The 18809-nt window shown below is 40.7% G+C and overlaps 1 protein-coding gene across 2 annotated transcripts in view; it reads left to right on the top strand.

Annotated features, from left to right (window-relative positions):
- ME3 (malic enzyme 3) overlaps positions 1 to 18809 on the top strand; it is a 292535-nt gene that overhangs the window by 125688 nt on the left and 148038 nt on the right. For both annotated transcript variants that reach the window (XM_073662033.1, XM_073662034.1), the window contains exons 5-7: positions 1379 to 1454; positions 5724 to 5885; positions 18676 to 18779. In XM_073662033.1, coding sequence (XP_073518134.1) covers positions 1379 to 1454; positions 5724 to 5885; positions 18676 to 18779 — 342 coding nt within the window. The remainder of the gene's footprint in view (positions 1 to 1378; positions 1455 to 5723; positions 5886 to 18675; positions 18780 to 18809) is intronic.

The following is an 18809-nucleotide window of genomic DNA, read 5'->3' as shown; positions in this document are numbered from 1 at the left end:
TTCATTCTTATCGTGAACCAGCACTCTAAAGGGTTGTTCAACAGAAAAACATTTCTTTTTGCTAGAAAAGATCCGTCGACTCCCAGCGGTCAGCTGTGATCTGCAAGGAAAACCTAGCTGCAAGTGTTCGGTTTCCCTACAGCGCCTCCACAGGAGAAATCAAGCATTACACTGAGCTCATTCAAATCAATATATTGACTGCATAATGCAGGACAGGATGGGTCCTCCAGAGCGAGAAACACTCTTTAAAACCACATTACGCTACGGCCTAGACATGAGGGTTCTGGATATCGGACCCCCTAAACTGGATGAAGCCTTTAAGGGTTTCTTCTCTTTAATTTCCCTGATTATTTTTACATGTTTGATATCTAGGACAAATATACTCCATGATACTTTCTGACAACACAGCCGGAGACTGGTTTATCTCCAGAGATATTTACTTGGGGAGAAGTTTCCCGTCTTCTAGGAAGAAACTGGCAGAACTTTGTGACCTCCTTGTATCCCTTTAATTGTGGGCTGTAATAATTGGCTCCGTCTCTTTCAGCTGTGATATGAATTGTGGGAATTTCACATCTCCGTTTGATTCTTTATGAAATATCTGATCTCTTCCCATTACATAATCTCTTTATTTTCCGCCATCCACGCACAGATCAGCAGTGTCTGCTCGGAGGGCAACATCCTCCTCCTCCCCAGACTATCGCTGTCTTCCCTCTCCCTTCTTTGGACACCTTTGTATAAATCGCTTTCTTTTGATGGAGGGCCTATAAAATATCTTCACCGGTGCCAAAAACGTACTCAAAGCCTTTAAAAGGACGGTATCTGGTGTGTCCGTACCGAGGCCTCCATTATCAGCTAGGAAACAAACAAATTGTTACTGGATCAACCGGAACATGTGCGTCACAATGTATCGTTATGATGATCGGCGGTTTTTTATTCAGTGTTTTCTTAAAAATTTTTAACTTGTTGCATGAAACCCGGATTACAAATAATAAGAAAATGAATCTTGTGAGTCCATAATCCGTTATAATCCCGTCCTTCGTTCTATGCAGTGTAACAATGGAGAAGGTGGAAGATGAGAGACACTATTTAAGGAGAACCACTAAAAGAGATTATTCTTTTTTTTCGAGGAAAAAACTTTTAGCATTTAAATTATTAATAAAAATGTCCCTGCGTGTAAATATTGCTGTTATGCTTCTCCCTGGTGCTTTTTTCATTTTTTTCTTTGACCACTCATCTGATGTGCACAGAGTCCTAAAAATGACATGATGATGAGTTATTTCTTGCATTTTAAGTGCATTTTAAATATTTTTTTTTTATATCAAATGTTTCTCCTGTTCAGTTACAGATATAAACCATGTTGTGTTTTCTTCTGTTACAGTGGTCTGTTTATAACCATCCATGACAAAGGGCATATTGCTACCATGCTGAATTCCTGGCCTGAAGAAGATATAAAGGTAGAGTATGTTGTGTAGTATTATGCTCAAAAGCAACACCTCTCAGATATGATAGTTTTCCCATATTCTACTACATAGGGGCAGTATTATAGTAGTTATATTCTTGTACATAGGGGCAGTATTATAGTAGTTATATTCTTGTACATAGGGGCAGTATTATAGTAGTTATATTCTTGTACATAGGAGCAGTATTATAGTAGTTATATTCTTGTACATAGGGGCAGTATTATAGTAGTTATATTCTTGTACATAGGGGCAGTATTATAGTAGTTATATTCTTGTACATAGGAGCAGTATTATAGTAGTTATATTCTTGTACATAGGGGGCAGTATTATAGTAGTTATATTCTTGTACATAGGGGGCAGTATTATAGTAGTTATATTCTTGTACATAGGAGCAGTATTATAGTAGTTATATTCTTGTACATAGGAGCAGTATTATAGTAGTTATGTTCTTGTACATAGGGGGCAGTATTATAGTAGTTATATTCTTGTACATAGGGGGCAGTATTATAGTAGTTATATTCTTGTACATAGGAGCAGTATTATAGTAGTTATATTCTTGTACATAGGAGCAGTATTATAGTAGTTATATTCTTGTACATAGGGGGCAGTATTATAGTAGTTATATTCTTGTACATAGGGGACAGTATTATACTAGTTATATTCTTGTACATAGGAGCAGTATTATAGTAGTTATATTCTTGTACATAGGGGGCAGTATTATAGTAGTTATATTCTTGTACATAGGAGCAGTATTATAGTAGTTATATTCTTGTACATAGGGGAAGTATTATAGTAGTTATATTCTTGTACAAAGGGCAAGTATTATAGTAGTTATTTTCTTGCACATGGGGGCAGTATTATAGTAGTTATATTCTTGTACATAGGAGCAGTATTATAGTAGTTATATTCTTGTACATAGGAGCAGTATTATAGTAGTTATATTCTTGCACATAGGGGCAGTATTATAGTAGTTATATTCTTGTACATAGGGCAAGTATTATAGTAGTCATATTCTTGTACATAGGGCAAGTATTATAGTAGTTATATTGTTGTACATAGGGGCAGTATTATAGTAGTTATAATTTTTGTACAAAGGGGCATTATTATAGTAGTTATATTCTTGTACAAAGGGGCAGTGTTATAGTAGTTATATTCTTGTACATAGGAGCAGTATTATAGTAGTTATATTCTTGTACATAGGAGCAGTATTATAGTAGTTATATTCTTGTACAAAGGGCAAGTATTATAGTATTCATATTTTTGCACATGGGGGCAGTATTATAGTAGTTATATTCTTGTACATAGGGGCAGTATTATAGTAGTTATATTCTTGTACATAGGAGCAGTATTATAGTAGTTATATTCTTGTACATAGGAGCAGTATTATAGTAGTTATATTCTTGTACATAGGGGCAGTATTATAGTAGTTATATTCTTGTACATAGGGGCAGTATTATAGTAGTTATATTCTTGTACATAGGGGGCAGTATTATAGTAGTTATATTCTTGTACATAGGAGCAGTATTATAGTAGTTATATTCTTGTACATAGGAGCAGTATTATAGTAGTTATATTCTTGTACAAAGGGCAAGTATTATAGTATTCATATTTTTGCACATGGGGGCAGTATTATAGTAGTTATATTCTTGTACATAGGGGCAGTATTATAGTAGTTATATTCTTGTACATAGGGGCAGTATTATAGTAGTTATATTCTTGTACATAGGAGCAGTATTATAGTAGTTATATTCTTGTACATAGGAGCAGTATTATATTAGTTATATTATTGTACATAGGAGCAGTATTATAGTAGTTATATTCTTGTACATAGGAGCAGTATTATAGTAGTTATATTCTTGTACATAGGGGCAGTATTATAGTAGTTGTATTCTTGCACCTGCAAGGCAGTATTATAGTAATTTTGTGTTGGTATAGTCCTTTTTGCTTAGTTTGTCTTTACAAAATCTGGCTGGACTTTAATAATAGCCAAAACAATTGTCCCACTCCTTCATCCGCTTCTTTCACAGATCATAAAAGTGCATTTTTTTTTACCAAAGCTGTCAATGGCATTGAGCACAGAAAATGTTAATTCCAGGGTACAAAGTATCTAAAATGAATTTCTGAATGTCACACCCTCGTGCCTCTGGATATGTATTTTGCAGTAAAATGGATGAGTGACACTTTTTTTTTAGAAAATTCTAAGTTAAAAGTCTTAGTCATTGATTGAGAAAAACACAGTTCACCGTGAAAGGAAAAATCTTCTTAAATGGTGGCTTTACTGCATGGATTATTCAGGAGTTAGAAAGTTCTCTGGTAATAATTCTTGTAATCCGCACACTTCACTATTGTAATTCATGTGCAAAATGAGTGGGGTGAGCGTGTCACGTCAGGATGTAAAGCCCGAATAATCATAGACTGGGCTCTACTTCCAGCTGCAGTTCCGCCTCCTATATGAAACTTTCTGAAAAAAATAAACTTTTTTCTGCTTTCTCTTTTCATTTTTTTCATTCTATTCATAGAGGGACTTATGCATCAGAATAGATGTTAACTCTTATATTTTTGAACATGAGAGAATAAATATCTTCATAATATACTAATAAAATAGTCTCTCATGTGCACTGTCATGATGGCACCATATACAGTACCTTAAAAAAGTATTTATAACCCATGAACTTTTCAAAAAATGTTCACATTCCACCCTCAAGCTTAAATGTATTTTATTTGGATTTTATGTGATACCAACACAAAGTGGCAAGTATTTGTAAAGTGTAAAGGAAATGATACAGGGTTTTCTAATTATTTTAAAATTCTAAATATGAAAATTGTGACGTGCATTTGTATTCAGTCCCCCTGTAGTCTGACACTCCTAAACAAAATCCTGAGTGACCAATTGTCTCCAGAAGTCACATAATTAGTAAATTCAGTAATTTAGTAATTTCTTCACAGTATAACTACAGCAGTTCTGTGAAGGCCTCAGAGGTTTGTTTGAGAACACTAGGGATCAAAGAGCTTCATGAAAACCAAGGAGCACACCAGACATGTCAGGGATAAAGTTGTGGAGAAGAGTAAAGCAGGTTTAGGTTATAAAAAAAAAATAGCCCAAGCTCTGATCATCTCACTGAGCACTCTTCTATCCAACATTAAAAAATGGAAGGAGAATGGCATAACTGCAAAGCTACCAAGACATGACCGTCCACCTAAACTGACAACAAAAGAAAGGAGGACACTAATTAGAGAAGTAGCCAAGAGGTCCATGGTCACTCTGGAGGAGCTGTAGAGATCCACAGCTCAGATGGGACAACTGTTAGTTGTTTACTCCACAAATCTGGCCTTTATGAAACAGTGGCAGGAAGGAAGCCATTTTTGAAAGCAAGCTATAGGAAGTCCCGTTTGCAGTTTGCAAAAAAGCCCTGTAGGGAACACATCGAGCATGTAGGAGGAGGCGCCCTGGTCAGATAAGACCAATGGAGAACATTTTGGGCTAAATTCAAAAAGCTATGTGTGGTGGAAATTAACACTACACATCACCCTGAAAACACCATACCCACCGTCACACATGGTGGTGGCAGCATCATGCTGTGGGGAGGCTTTCCTTCAGCAGGGGCAGGGAAGATGGATGGAGCTAAACACAGGGCAATCCTGGAGGAAAACCTGTTAGAGGCTGCAAGAGACTTGGGAGTAGATTCACCTTCCTACAGGACAAAGATCCTAATGATACTGCCAGAGCGACAATAGATGCAATAGATGGTTTAAATTAAAGCATATTCATGTGTGTGAACGGCTCAGTCACAGTCCAGACCTAAATCCAATTGAGAATCTGTGATAAGACGTGAAAATTGTTGTTCACAGACGTCTCCATCCAACCTCACTGAGTGAAAGTGTGCAAAGAAGTGGCAAAATGTCACCTCTAGATGTGCAAAGCTGGAGAGACAGACCCCACAATACTGCAGCAGTAATTACAGCGAAAGGACGTCCTACAAAGTATTGACTCAGGGGGTTGAATGCAAATGCAAAATCTTCAGATTTATGTTTTTATAAAATATTTGGAAAACCATGTATCTTTTCCTTTACGCTTCACAAATACTTGCTACTTTGTGTTGGTATCAGATAAAATGTAAATAAAAAAAAATCAAGTTTGTTGATGTAACGTGAAAAAAAGTGGAAAAAGTTCATAGGGTATGAATACTTTTTCAAGGCACTGTATAGTCTACCATGTGCGCTCTCATGACTGCATATACATACTCTGTCACATGTCTTTTGCAGGCGATTGTGGTAACGGATGGGGAGCGCATTCTAGGCCTTGGGGACCTCGGAAGTTATGGTATGGGGATTCCTGTGGGGAAGCTGGCCCTGTACACCGCCTGTGGGGGGGTGCACCCCCAGCAATGTCTGCCTGTGTTGTTGGATGTCGGCACAGACAATGAGGTAAGACGTTGGTTCTTGCCATATACATTCATGAAGTTTTATTATATTGTAAGTTTTATTTTTCCACTTTTATATTTTATTTTATATTCATATTTTTAGATATGTTTTCTTTTTATGTTTATTGTGGGGTTTTTTTTGCTTATTTTTATGGGGAAGTTCAATTTTATTGAAGTGAGTAGAAAACAAAGGGATAGAAGCAGTAGGAGGGTCATCCATAGAGAGTGCAGAGTGGCAGTGGCGGCCAAACACGGATGCCCAAATGTATGTACTTTGTGCTAAAAATTATTTTTGCATTTTGGCTTCATTAAAAATTTGGAACCATTTGGCTTCTACAGCATCTTAGCTTCCCTGCATATTGAGGATGCAGAAAGAAGTAAATTGAGACTCCATCAGTGAGCTCATTTTCAACCAAGAGTTTGTAACTTTCTTCTCTGATTTTTATTTCCTTTCTGGTCTTCTCTCAGCCTATTTATGACCACATCAAATTTCAGCTCAACTTTGATGTGGTCTGTGATCCTAATACAGTTAAGAGAAGCTCAGAAAAGACAGATATAAATGTTAAGGCTCATACTCCTCTGCGAGAAAAACGGACGAGCGCAATCCGATAAAAAATCTAATTGCACTCTGACTAATGTTATTCAATGATTCCCTGCTCATCTGTGACTTTTTGCTCAGCTCAGGCTAAGAAAAAAAATCACAGCATGCTGCGTTTGGCCGCTTTTATCGGACGAGACTCGCCAATGCAAGTCAATGGGTGAGAGAAAAAAATCGCTCGGCACACGGACCATGCGAGTGCCATCCGATTTTTACGCACCCATCTCCTAGAAAACTTGACAATTCATCAGCCGAGTACGGTAAATTCACAGTGTGACCCGTCAGAATAGAATAGATAAAATAGATGTATACATATATATACAGTACAGACCAAAAGTTTGGACACACTATGAAAATTGTACATTCACACTGAAGGCATCAAAACTATGAATTACCACATGTGGAATTATATATTTAACAAAAAAGTGTGAAACAACTGAAAATATGTCTTATATTCTAGGTTCTTCAAAGTAGCCACCTTTTGCTTTGATGACTGCTTTGCACACTCTTGGCATTCTCTTGATGAGCTTCAAGAGGTAGTCACCGGAAATGGTCTTCCAACAATCTTGAAGGCGTTCCCAGAGATGCTTAGCACTTGTTGGCCCTTTTGCCTTCACTCTGCGGTCCAGCTCACCCCAAACCATCTCGATTGGGTTTAGGTCTGGTGACTGTGGAGGCCAGGTCATCTGGCGTAGCACCCCATCACTCTTGTTCTTGGTCAAATAGTCCTTACACAGCCTGGAGGTGTGTTTGGGGTCATTGTCCTGTTGAAAAATAAATTATGGTCCAACTAAACGCAAACCGGATGGAATAGCATGCCGCTGCAAGATGCTGTGGTAGCCATGCTGGTTCAGTATGCCTTCAATTTTTAATAAATCCCCAACAGTGTCACCAGCAAAGCACCCCCACACCATCACACCTCCTCCTCCATGCTTCACGGTGGGAACCAGGCATGTAGAGTCCATCCGTTCACCTTTTCTGCGTCGCACAAAGACACGGTGGTTGGAACCAAAGATCTCAAATTTGGACTCATCAGACCAAAGCACAGATTTTCAATGATCTAATGTCCATTCCTTGTGTTCTTTAGCCCAAACAAGTCTCTTCTGCTTGTTGCCTGTCCTTAGCAGTGGTTTCCTAGCAGCTATTTTACCATGAAGGCCTGCTGCACAAAGTCTCCTCTTAACAGTTGTTGAAGAGATGTGTCTGCTGCTAGAACTCTGTGTGACATTGACCTGGTCTCTAATCTGAGCTGCTGTTAACCTGCGATTTCTGAGGCTGGTGAGTCGGATAAAGTTATCCTCAGAAGCAGAGGTGACTCTTGGTCTTCCTTTCCTGGGGCGGTCCTCATGTGAGACAGTTTCTTAGCTTGATGGTTTTTGCAACTGCACTTGGGGACACTTTCAAAGTTTGCCCAATTTTTCGGACTGACTGACCTTAATTTCTTAAATTAATGATGGCCACTCATTTTTCTTTACTTAGCTGCTTTTTTCTTGCCATAATACAAATTCTAACAGTCTATTCAGTAGGACTATCAGCTGTGTATCCACCAGACTTCTGCACAACACAACTGATGGTCCCAACCCCATTTATAAGGCAAGAAATCCCACTTACTAAACCTGGCAGGGCACACCTGTGAAGTGAAAACCATTTCCGGTGACTACCTCTTGAAGCTCATCAAGAGAATGCCAAGAGTGTGCAAAGCAGTCATCAAAGCAAAAGGTGGCTACTTTGAAGAACGTAGAATATAAGACATATTTTCAGTTGTATCACACTTTTTTGTTAAGTATATAATTCCACATGTGTTAATTCATAGTTTTGATGCCTTCAGTGTGAATGTACAATTTTCATAGTCATGAAAATACAGAAAAAATCTTTAAATGAGAAGGTGTGTCCAAACTTTTGGTCTGTACTATATATAGAATAAATAGATAGATAGAAAGATGTCCGTGACATATAAAATCAGTGCTTTGCGTTTGTAGTTTAATGTTCATATATTTAGCTAATAATTCAATAAATTAACGAAAAAAATGCTGTGGGATTCTCCGAAATTTTAATAACCAGGTGAGGAAAAGCGGACAGCTGGGGCTGATGTTTATAGCCTGCGAAGGGGGTAATACTCATGGAGCTTCTCAGGCTACAAATATCAGCCCCAAGCTGTATACATAGCCTTTACTGGTTATTAAAATGGGGGACACCAAAAAAAAGACGTAGGGTCCCCCCTATCATTTATAACCAGCAAAGGCTAGACAGACAGCTACAGGCTGATATTAATAGGCTAGGAAGGGGCCATGGATATTGGCCCCCTCCCAGACCAAATATATCAGCTCTCACCCACCTCTGCTTTTCCCACTCACTTGCCCTGGTGGGGTGGCGAGTGAGGTAATAGTATTGGGGTTCATGTCAGCTTTGTATTGCCAGCTGGCATCAAGCCCAGGGGTTAGTAATGGAGAGGCACCTATAAGACACCCCCATTACTAACCCCATAGTTAAATTGTAAATAATACACAGCCAGAATGAAGTCCTTTAATAGAAATAAAGACACTGACACCTTTATTTGAAATAACCCCCATCTCATCTCTTTTACCCATTTATTATAGGAAAAGGAAAAATAATAAACCACCATATTACTCACTTGTCCGATGAGAAGATAATCTATTTGTCCCTTGACGAGTCTAGCTCTGCTACATCTAGATGCCTTGCTGAATGGCTGCATGATGCGACCGTTCAGCCTGGCATCTAGCAGAGACACTGAGCTGCGCATGATAGCGCAACATCAGTGCCTCGCGATGACGTGAATAAGGTGAGCAGAGTTCATAAACGATGAACTTTGTTCACCTTACTGACATCAGCGCTAGTGTGAGAAAGTTCTTTCATTCTAGGGGGAACACCATGTCATTTTTTGGGGAGGGTCCCCTATTGTAATAACCAGTAAAGGCTAAGTATACAGCTGTGAGCTGATATTTGTAGCCTGGGAAACTCCATGGGTATTACCCTCTTCCCAGGCTATAAATATCAGCCCCAGCTGTCGCCTTTCCCTCTGCTGGTTAATAAAATTTCAGGAGACCCCACCATTTATTTATTTATTAATTCAATACATGTACAGTAAGCTACACACGCAAAGCACTGATTATATATCTCACTCACATATATCTATCTATGTTTTGAAGAATATTTACTTTGAAATGTATCTTTAAATGACATACAGAATTACTCTATGTAAAAGCTAATGTTAAAATCGCATTGCACACAGATATCCTTCAGACACTAGGTGACAAATGCATGTAAGTGAAAAAAAAAAACTACAAAAGTATCTATAGCCTTTTAAAAAGGTTGCCCGGGACTTTTATTTAGATGGTCTATTCTTATGAAAGGTCATCAATATCTGATTGGAGGGAGTGCAACACTCACCATCTTTACCGATCAGCTGTTCCCATTTTACTTTTGCACTTTTGAACAACATTATTCATTCTACCATATAGTGTACTGGAAAATGGGCAAAAAAATAAATTCAAGTGCGATGAATTTGCAAAAAAAAAATTGTTTTTTGGGATTTTTATTTACCATGTTCACTATATGGTAAAACTGACCTTCCATTATGATTCTTCAGCCCTGCTATGTATAGCAAAAATCACTATCTCCTATGAACGCCGGACCTGATGAGATCTGCTCAAAGGTCAGACGAGGCCTCGATTATCGCCATACAATGTGATGGACTCTCTTGCACCGATCATGGTCAACGATTGTGTTTTTTCAAATCTGCAGCGTACAGAAACGAGCGTATTTTGTGCAGCATTTTTCCTGCTAGCACTTTAGTATTTACAGCAGATTTTTTTACTGTTGCAAATACTGAATGTGTGTACATGCCCTAAGGCTATGTACACAACTTTAGTATTTGCTACAGTTTTTTTTTCTGCAGAAACCAGAGGGTTAGATAGTGTAGAAATATGTGTTTTTTGCCACGTTTTTCTGCTTTTCTGATGCAATTTTTCCCATTCATTTGAATAAGTGAAAAGCACTGCAAAGACGCTGAAAAAATTGATGCTACAGGTTTGAAAAAAAAATAGCTTTGAAGGTTGAAACCTGCAGGGAAAAAATAAGCAGCGTGTGCATGTTATTTCAGAAATCTCATTTAAAGAAGCGCTCACATCAACATTTTTATCCTCTATATATATTGCAATCATCATATTATGTAGCACTGTGTACTTACAATTGCTCATTTTGCTTTTCTACCCTGATAATTCTTCTCTTTCTCAGCTCTATGTAGAAACAGGAAGTATCTTGTCCCTGCATTTATCATCCCCCTCTTCAACTTCTGACCCAGCCTCTCCGCCCCTCTCCAATGCCATAAACTTTTAAAGTGATTCATGACTTGTGCAGGGAAAATTGACCTCCTGAACAATTGCAAATGTAACAGGGTGGGGAGGTGAATTGGTCAGAAATAGTTTACCTAAGACATTTACAGAGAATTGAGTTTGTAGGACACTGTTTGCTTTCACACTTTGGTCTGCCACAGGCATTTTTCAATCTCACACCTTGGTCGGCCAATGTTTACTTTATACACATCACTAATTTAATTAAACTATACTAATCCTAACTGCCATTCTCACGTGAGAAGACCAAGACATTATGGTTTAAACTTGGGAAAATCACAAAAATGGGTTTCACCTACTGCTGTACCTGCTTTTCTCACTAAAACCTGATACCTGTGTTTTTTGCTGCATTTTTGCACTTACCCATTGTTTTTTATGGTGAAAGAAACGCTGAAAGAAGTGACATGCTGCAGTTTGCAAAAACGCAGCAGTTTTCCAAAACAGTCAGGAAAGAAAACAATGCGTGTGCATGAGATTTCTTAAATCGCACAGACTTTGGTGATACTGTAAAACGCAGCTTAACATTTGCATAAAAAAACGCAGCAAAAACACCATGCAAGAAATTAGCCTTAGACAGATTCAGCTAGTCTGTTTTTAATCATGTGATGTCATAGACTTAATGGAAAAAAAGTAGATTTAACTGGGTAGAAAGGCAAAATGAGTAATTGTAAGTACATAGTGCTGTATAATATAATGATTGCAATATATTAAGAGGATAAAAACTTTGATGGGAGGAGGAGTGCTTCTTTAAGGGGAACCTGTCACCAGTCGCTGAACAAATGCCACACTTTTATCTGCTCCTGCGCTCTTTCCACAAACTTGTCTATCATCTTCTTATTTCCCCTCTATACCACACCCAAAATTTGCAATTTTAATTGCTCCCTCGCTGTATTTAAATGAGGATTGTCCAGTCCGATGGGCATCCTCCCTGCAGCGCCTGTTCCTCGGAAAAAGCGCAACGTTTTACAGCAGCAGCAAATTAAAAGGGAACCTGTCACCAGATTTTGAGTCTCTAAACAAATGCCACCACCTTTATCTGCATTCAACAAACATGTCTATCATCTCCTGACTCCCCCTGTAGACCTCTAAAAATACTATTTTATTTGCTTCCGCGCTGTATTTATATGAGGATGGTCTTGTCCGATGGGCGTCCTCCCTGTGGCAGCTGTGCCTCCTCTGTTGGGCCCCTGAGGGTTCCAAAGATAGGGGGAACCTAGTAGAGGGTGAGGGTGGAGGACACACTTTTAGGAAACACTTATTGATTGATATATAATCAACGGCCATCTTAAGTTCAAGGTGTTTGATTGAGGGTCTTCTGTCAGGGTCCAGCAAGAGTCTGTAGCTGGCTGAAGATTCGCTTTCCTCGTACTCTGGCCTTGAGACGAGGAGCGGGTCAGAGTTAACCACTGTCTCTACCCGGTCAAGGTCCTGTTCTAAGAAGGCCTAGGAGGGGAGCAGAGGAGATAGGCTCCACAGGCAAAAGGATCCCAGGGGGATACGGACGGAGCGGAGTCGCCACCTGTATTCTTCATTCTGGCCTAGTCAGAGGGATTCCTGCTGCAAGAGGGGTGACCGCCCCTGATATCTGACTTTGTCACTTCACGTCTCAGTCAGAAAAGCCCGGAGGCTTCGTGGATCCCAGGGGGATACGGACGGAGCGGAGTCGCCACCTGTATCTCTTAAACTGTGTTTACCCAGTGGGACCCGGCCTTACACCACGTTCATACCACACACAGTCAGGAGAAGACTCAGTGGGAGAACAACCTACCAAGGAGAGGAACACACACCAGCGGGGTCTCGACAGGTGCTCCTGATCTACCTGGAAAGTGCTGAACCCCCTTTCCTGTGGCCGTAGTATGCCGTGTGTAGTAGAGCGAAGCTTTGCGGCTGAAAGTTCATCTAAAGTGAGTAAAGACCCAGATGACTTCATACACCGCCTCTGCTTGTTTATTCCTGCGCGGCACTGCACCCACCATACTTCCACACAGTCCTCCAACCCACTGCCCTGAGGCCTACTCCGCCTGTGGGGAGTAGTACCAACTGTGCTGCTAGAACACTGGCCTCAGAGGACTGTCGCAGCGCTGGTGGCCATCACCAGGAACCGCAGGTGGCGTAGTCGAACAACCACTCATCCAAAAGCCCATTATTTTAATGTGACAGCCCTGGGCACGGAACGGGTCGAGGCCACGACTGCATCCCCGCAACATCTACATTGACCTGGCTCCGAGTACCCCACCGCTCAGGGAGGGCGAGGTGTCACACCTCTATGCTCCTAATCACTGTCCAGTGACCTTGATTGATGTGGATGAAACGGACTGCGTCCTGCTTGCGCAGTGATGTTTTATGATCTGCCGGCAGTTGAGCAGAGCAAAGTGGGCCTGGGAGGCTACTGCGCTGGAGAGAATCCCCGTCAATCAAAGCCGGTGGACGACGATTGGGAGACTAAAATGCTGGTGACAATTTCCCTTTAATTTGCTGGTGCTTTAAAACGCTGCTCTTTTTCTGCAGCAAAAACAAGCCCTAACAGCGCCCCATTGCTGAGACACCACAATGAAAAATGATATTTAATTACACTGGAAGGAGAATCTGAAGAATCTCTTTGAAATGACAGATACAGATGAATTTTTCACCCCAGGATGCACAGAACAGCTATCACTTGGACCCAACACATCACGTCCCTATGTGCACAGCAGTCACTGGTGAGGACCGAGCATGCATCATCTCCGTGTACGAGGAGAAGCTGCACAGAGCGCGGCATGTGGAAAATAGGAGTTCTCTATCAGATAAATCAGATCCTGTGTGGAAGCGTGTGAGATATTATCAAAGAAGCGTGTTAACGGGGGGGGTGACTGCAGGGGAATGAAACTCAAATACCCCTCTACAATTCTGGAGATACTGCAGCCCAACTTATGAGGGCACTTAGGTGCTCAGTGTGACCCTTTAATCTTCTTCCCACCAATTATTATTGGGAAATAGCAACAGTCCAAATGATAGCCGGCACTCACATCTTCTTAAACTAATTGCTTTATTGATCCAGTAGTATAAAAGGCACAAAAAATGGTTGAGCACAGCAGCACAAAAACTAAAAAGGCAGAAAAGAAATATCCGCTGCGCTCCCAGGCAACATGTTCCAGACCTGCATAGTTCTGGTTTGGCTTGATAAAGGACCATGCAGGTCTGAAACATGTTGCCTGGGAGCGCAGCGGATACTGGATCAATAAAGAGAGTGAGTGCCGGATATCGTCTGGACTGTTGCTATTACTGGAGTATTTTACTGTGTACCCGGATAGATGAGCTGATTCCTCCTTTTTGACATTATTGGGAAATGTCTAACGTTATCACACAGAAGCTGGGGAAGTCCAAATCTGTATGGAAGGAAGATAGATTACTGTGTAAAAAGAACAACAGACTGCAGCTGATCAGCCAGAGAAGTGGAGCGAGGTTATTACAGGACTGTGCAAAAGTTTTCGGCAGTTTTCGGAAGAATGCCTGAAAGTACTTTCCAAAATAAAAGTGTTCATAGTTTATTTGTATCAATTAATAAAATGCAAAGTGAATGAACAAAGGAGAAATCTAAATCCCACCAGTATTTGGTGATCGCCCGTCGCCTCCATCACTTCTCCTTGTCACTTGTACACGGTTTATGAAGGAACTCAGCATGAAATTGTTCCAAACATCTTGGAGAGCCAACCTCAGATCTTCTGTGTATGAGGCTTGTGCAGATCCCTCTGTCTCTTCATGTGATCCCAGACAGACAGGATGATGTGAGATCAGGACTCTGTAACAAGAATCAATGCTGTTTTGAAGGCAAAGAGCGGCCACCGTATGTTGATGGGATTTAGATTTCTCTTTTCTTCCTTCACTTTGCATTTTGTTCATTGATAAAATAAACTATTAACACTTCTATTTAAAAATCCAGCGTCCAGACATCCATTGTGCAATGACTAAGGTCGAGAAACCGAAACGCGTCTGCCTGGCATTTTAACTTGAATGTGATTTTTTTATGGAACGCATTTAATAAAGTTTTCAAGAAGAATGTCTGGACGCTGGATTTATCCGTTTCCCAGTATTATAGCAGTTTAATACTGCCCCTATGTACAAGAATATAACTGCTATAATACTGCCCCTATGTACAAGAATATTAGTAGTTATATTCTTGTACATAGGGGCAGTATTATAGTAGTTATATTCTTGTACATAGGGGCAGTATTATAGTAGTTATATTCTTGTACATAGGGGTCAGTATTATAGTAGTTATATTCTTGTACATAGGGGTCAGTATTATAGTAGTTATATTCTTGTACATAGGGGCAGTATTATAGTAGTTATATTCTTGTACATAGGGGTCAGTATTATAGTAGTTATATTCTTGTACATAGGGGGCAGTATTATAGTAGTAATATTCTTGTACATAGGGGCAGTATTATAGTAGTTATATTCTTGTACATAGGGGGCAGTATTATAGTAGTTATATTCTTGTACATAGGGGCAGTATTATAGTAGTTATATTCTTGTACATAGGGGCAGTATTATAGTAGTTATATTCTTGTACATAGGGGGCAGTATTATAGTAGTTATATTCTTGTACATAGGGACAGTATTATAGTAGTTATATTCTTGTACATAGGGAGCAGTATTATAGTAGTTATATTCTTGTACATGGGGACAGTATTATAGTAGTTATATCCTTGTACATAGGGGCAGTATTATAGTCGATATATTCTTGTACATAGGGGCAGTATTATAGTAGTTATATTCTTGTACATAGGAGCAGTATTATAGTAGTTATATTCTTGTACATAGGGGCAGTATTATAGTTGATATATTCTTGTACATAGGGGCAGTATTATAGTAGTTATATTCTTGTACATAGGGGGCAGTATTATAGTAGTTATATTCTTGTACATTGGGGCAGTATTATAGTAGTTATATTCTTGTACATTGGGGCAGTATTATAGTAGTTATATTCTTGTACATAGGGGCAGTATTATAGTAGTTATATTCTTGTACATAGGTACAGTATTATAGTAATTATATTCTTGTACATATGAGCAGTATTATAGTAGTTATATTCTTGTACATAGGGGGCAGTATTATAGTAGTTATATTCTTGTACATAGGGGGCAGTATTATAGTAGTTATATTCTTGTACATAGGGGGCAGTATTATAGTAGTTATATTCTTGTACATAGAGGCAGTATTATAGTAGTTATATTCTTGTACATAGGGAGCAGTAATATAGTAGTTACAGTGGGTACGGAAAGTATTCAGACTCCTTTAAATTTTTCAATCTTTGTTTCATTGCAGCCATTTGGTAAATTCTAAAAAGTTCATTTTTTTCTCATTAAAGTACACTCTGCACAACATCTTGACTGAAAAAAAACCAGAAATGTAGAAATTTTTGCAAATTTATTAAAAAAGAAAAACTGAAATATCACATGGTCATAAGTATTCAGACCCTTTGCTCAGTATTGAGTAGAAGCACCCTTTTGAGCTAGTACAGCCATGAGTCTTCTTGGGAACGGTGCAACAAGTTTTTCACACCTGGATGTTACGGATCCGGGTGATGGAACCTCTGTGCTACGGTGCAAGGAGGGACCAGAGGGGCATGACTAAGTATCTACTCGGCCTGACCAGGGTCGCACGGCGGCTCATTTGACTCCGTGAACCAGGGAGGGACCAGGTGCCACTCTGGGACCGACCTTGTATGAGAGCAGGTGACTCCCACGGGTCAGAAGGCAGGAACCGACTGGTACAGCGGAAGAGCGCGGCAGGCGGGCTGACGGGTGGTCCAGGTAGTCAGGCAGGCTGATTCTGCTGATAGCCAGACAGATGCTCCGGGTAGGCAAGCTGGCAGGGAAAAAAGGTAACTGGCAGGTGCTTCCAGGTAAGCGGGCACAGCAGGTAGAGGCAGGTGCTTGCAGGTAAGCGGGCACAGCTGGTAACAGGCAGGTGCTTCCAAGTAAGCAGGCGGGCAGAGCCCATAGAGAGACTGGCGGACTGGACTGTAGGCAGACTGTCGGGCTGGAAAGTAGTCAGACTGGCAGACTGGACTGAAGAACAGACTGGCGGACAGGACTGACTTGCAGAGGACCTGAGGGCTGAAGAAAAGTAAGTATAACAGAGCAACAATCTTGCACGGGCACCTCCATATTGGAGGAGGTGCCTTTTATAGAGAAAGTCCTCCGGCCATTGGTCGGGGACTTTTTAGGACAGCGTGCGCGGCCCCTTTAAGAGGGAGGGAGCACAGTGCCGGGGAAGCTGCGTACACCAGCAGCAGGGAGACCGGAAGACGCCGGAGCAGGACCGCGGCGGTAGGGGGAACGGCGTCTCTGCCTGGCAGGGGGCAGAGACGCCGATGCTACACTGGATTTGGGGATCCTCTACCATTCTTCCTTGCAGATCTTCTCCAGTTCCGTCAGGTTAGATGGTGAACGTTGGTGGACAGCCATTTTCAGGTCTCTCCAGAGATGCTCAATTGGGTTTAGGTCAGGGCTCTGGCTGGGCCAGTCAAGAATGGTCACAGAGTTGTTCTGAAGCCACTCCTTTGTTATTTTAACTGTGTGCTTAGGGTCATTGTCTTGTTGGAAGGTGAACCTTCGGCCAAGTCTGAGGTCCAGAGCACTCTGGAAGAGGTTTTCATCTAGGATATCTCTGTACCTGGCCACATTCATGTTTCCTTCAATTGCAACCAGTCGTCCTGTCCCTGCACCTGAAAAACACCCCCATAGCATGATGCTGCCTCCACCATGTTTCACTGTTGGGATTGTATTGGACAGGTGATGAGCAGTGCCTGGTTTTCTCCACACATACCGCTTAGAATTATCACCAAAAAGTTCTATCTTCGTCTCATCAGACCAGAGAGTCTTATTTCTTATAGTCTGGGAGTCCTTCATGTGTTTTTGAGCAAACTCTATGCGGGCTTACATATGTCTTGCACTGAGGAGAGGCTTTCACTCTGCCACTCTGCCATAAAGGCCCAACTGGTGGAGGGCTGCAGTGATAGTTGACTTTGGAACTTTCTCCTATCTCCCTACTGCATCTCTGGAGCTCAGCCACAGTGATCTTGGGGCTCTTCTTTACCTCTCTCACCAAGGCTCTTCTCCCACTATTGCTCAGTTTGGCTGGACGGCCAGGTCTAGGAAGACTTCTGGTGGTCCCAAACTGCTTCCATTTAAAGGATTATGTAGGCCACTGTGCTCTTAGGAACCTTGAGTAATGCAGAAATTCTTTTATAACCTTGGCCAGATCTGTGCCTTGCCACAATTCTGTCTCTGAGCTCCTTGGGCAGTTCCTTTGAGCTCATGGTTCTCATTTGCTCTGACATGCACTGTGAGCTGTGAGGTCTTATATAGACAGGTGTGTGCCTTTCCAAATCAAGTCCTATCAGTTTAATTAAACACAGCTGGACTCCAATGAAGGAGTAGAACCATCTCAAGGAGGATCACAAGGAAATGGACAGCATGTGACTTAAATATAAGTGTCTGAGCAAAGGGTCTGAATACTTATGACCATGTGATATTTCAGTTTTTCTATTTTAATAAATTTGCAAAAATTTCTACATTTTTTTTCAGTCAAGATGGGGTGCAAAGTGATATATACTCGGTTGCAATGTAATGTGTTGAACCAGCAGTAAGTAGTCTGTGGCTCTGGTGCAGGAGGTGTACTCACTGAACTAGTGCGGAGCAGGTAACTATAATGCAGAGATAGTGACTTATATAAAATCTTTTCCATCCAGGCTTCACCTTTAGTTGTAGATGGATGCTGCAGTTCTGGCTCTGACAATGGGAGAGTATGTTTTTTTTAATTCATGATTTTTTTTCCAGACCCTCCTTAATGACCCCTTATATATTGGACTGAAACATAAACGGGTTCGTGGGAAAGAATACGACGAGTTGATTAATGAATTCATGAAGGCCGTGACCAACAAGTAAGTGGAGAATGCACGTAATAAAGTAAT

This window comes from Phyllobates terribilis, unplaced genomic scaffold, assembly GCF_046119375.1.
Source record: "Phyllobates terribilis strain yellow unplaced genomic scaffold, ASM4611937v1 Scaffold_2__4_contigs__length_985480577, whole genome shotgun sequence".
Lineage (NCBI taxonomy): Eukaryota > Metazoa > Chordata > Amphibia > Anura > Dendrobatidae > Phyllobates > Phyllobates terribilis.
Note: the sequence above shows the minus strand (reverse complement) of the source record. Positions and strands in the feature narration are given on the sequence as shown.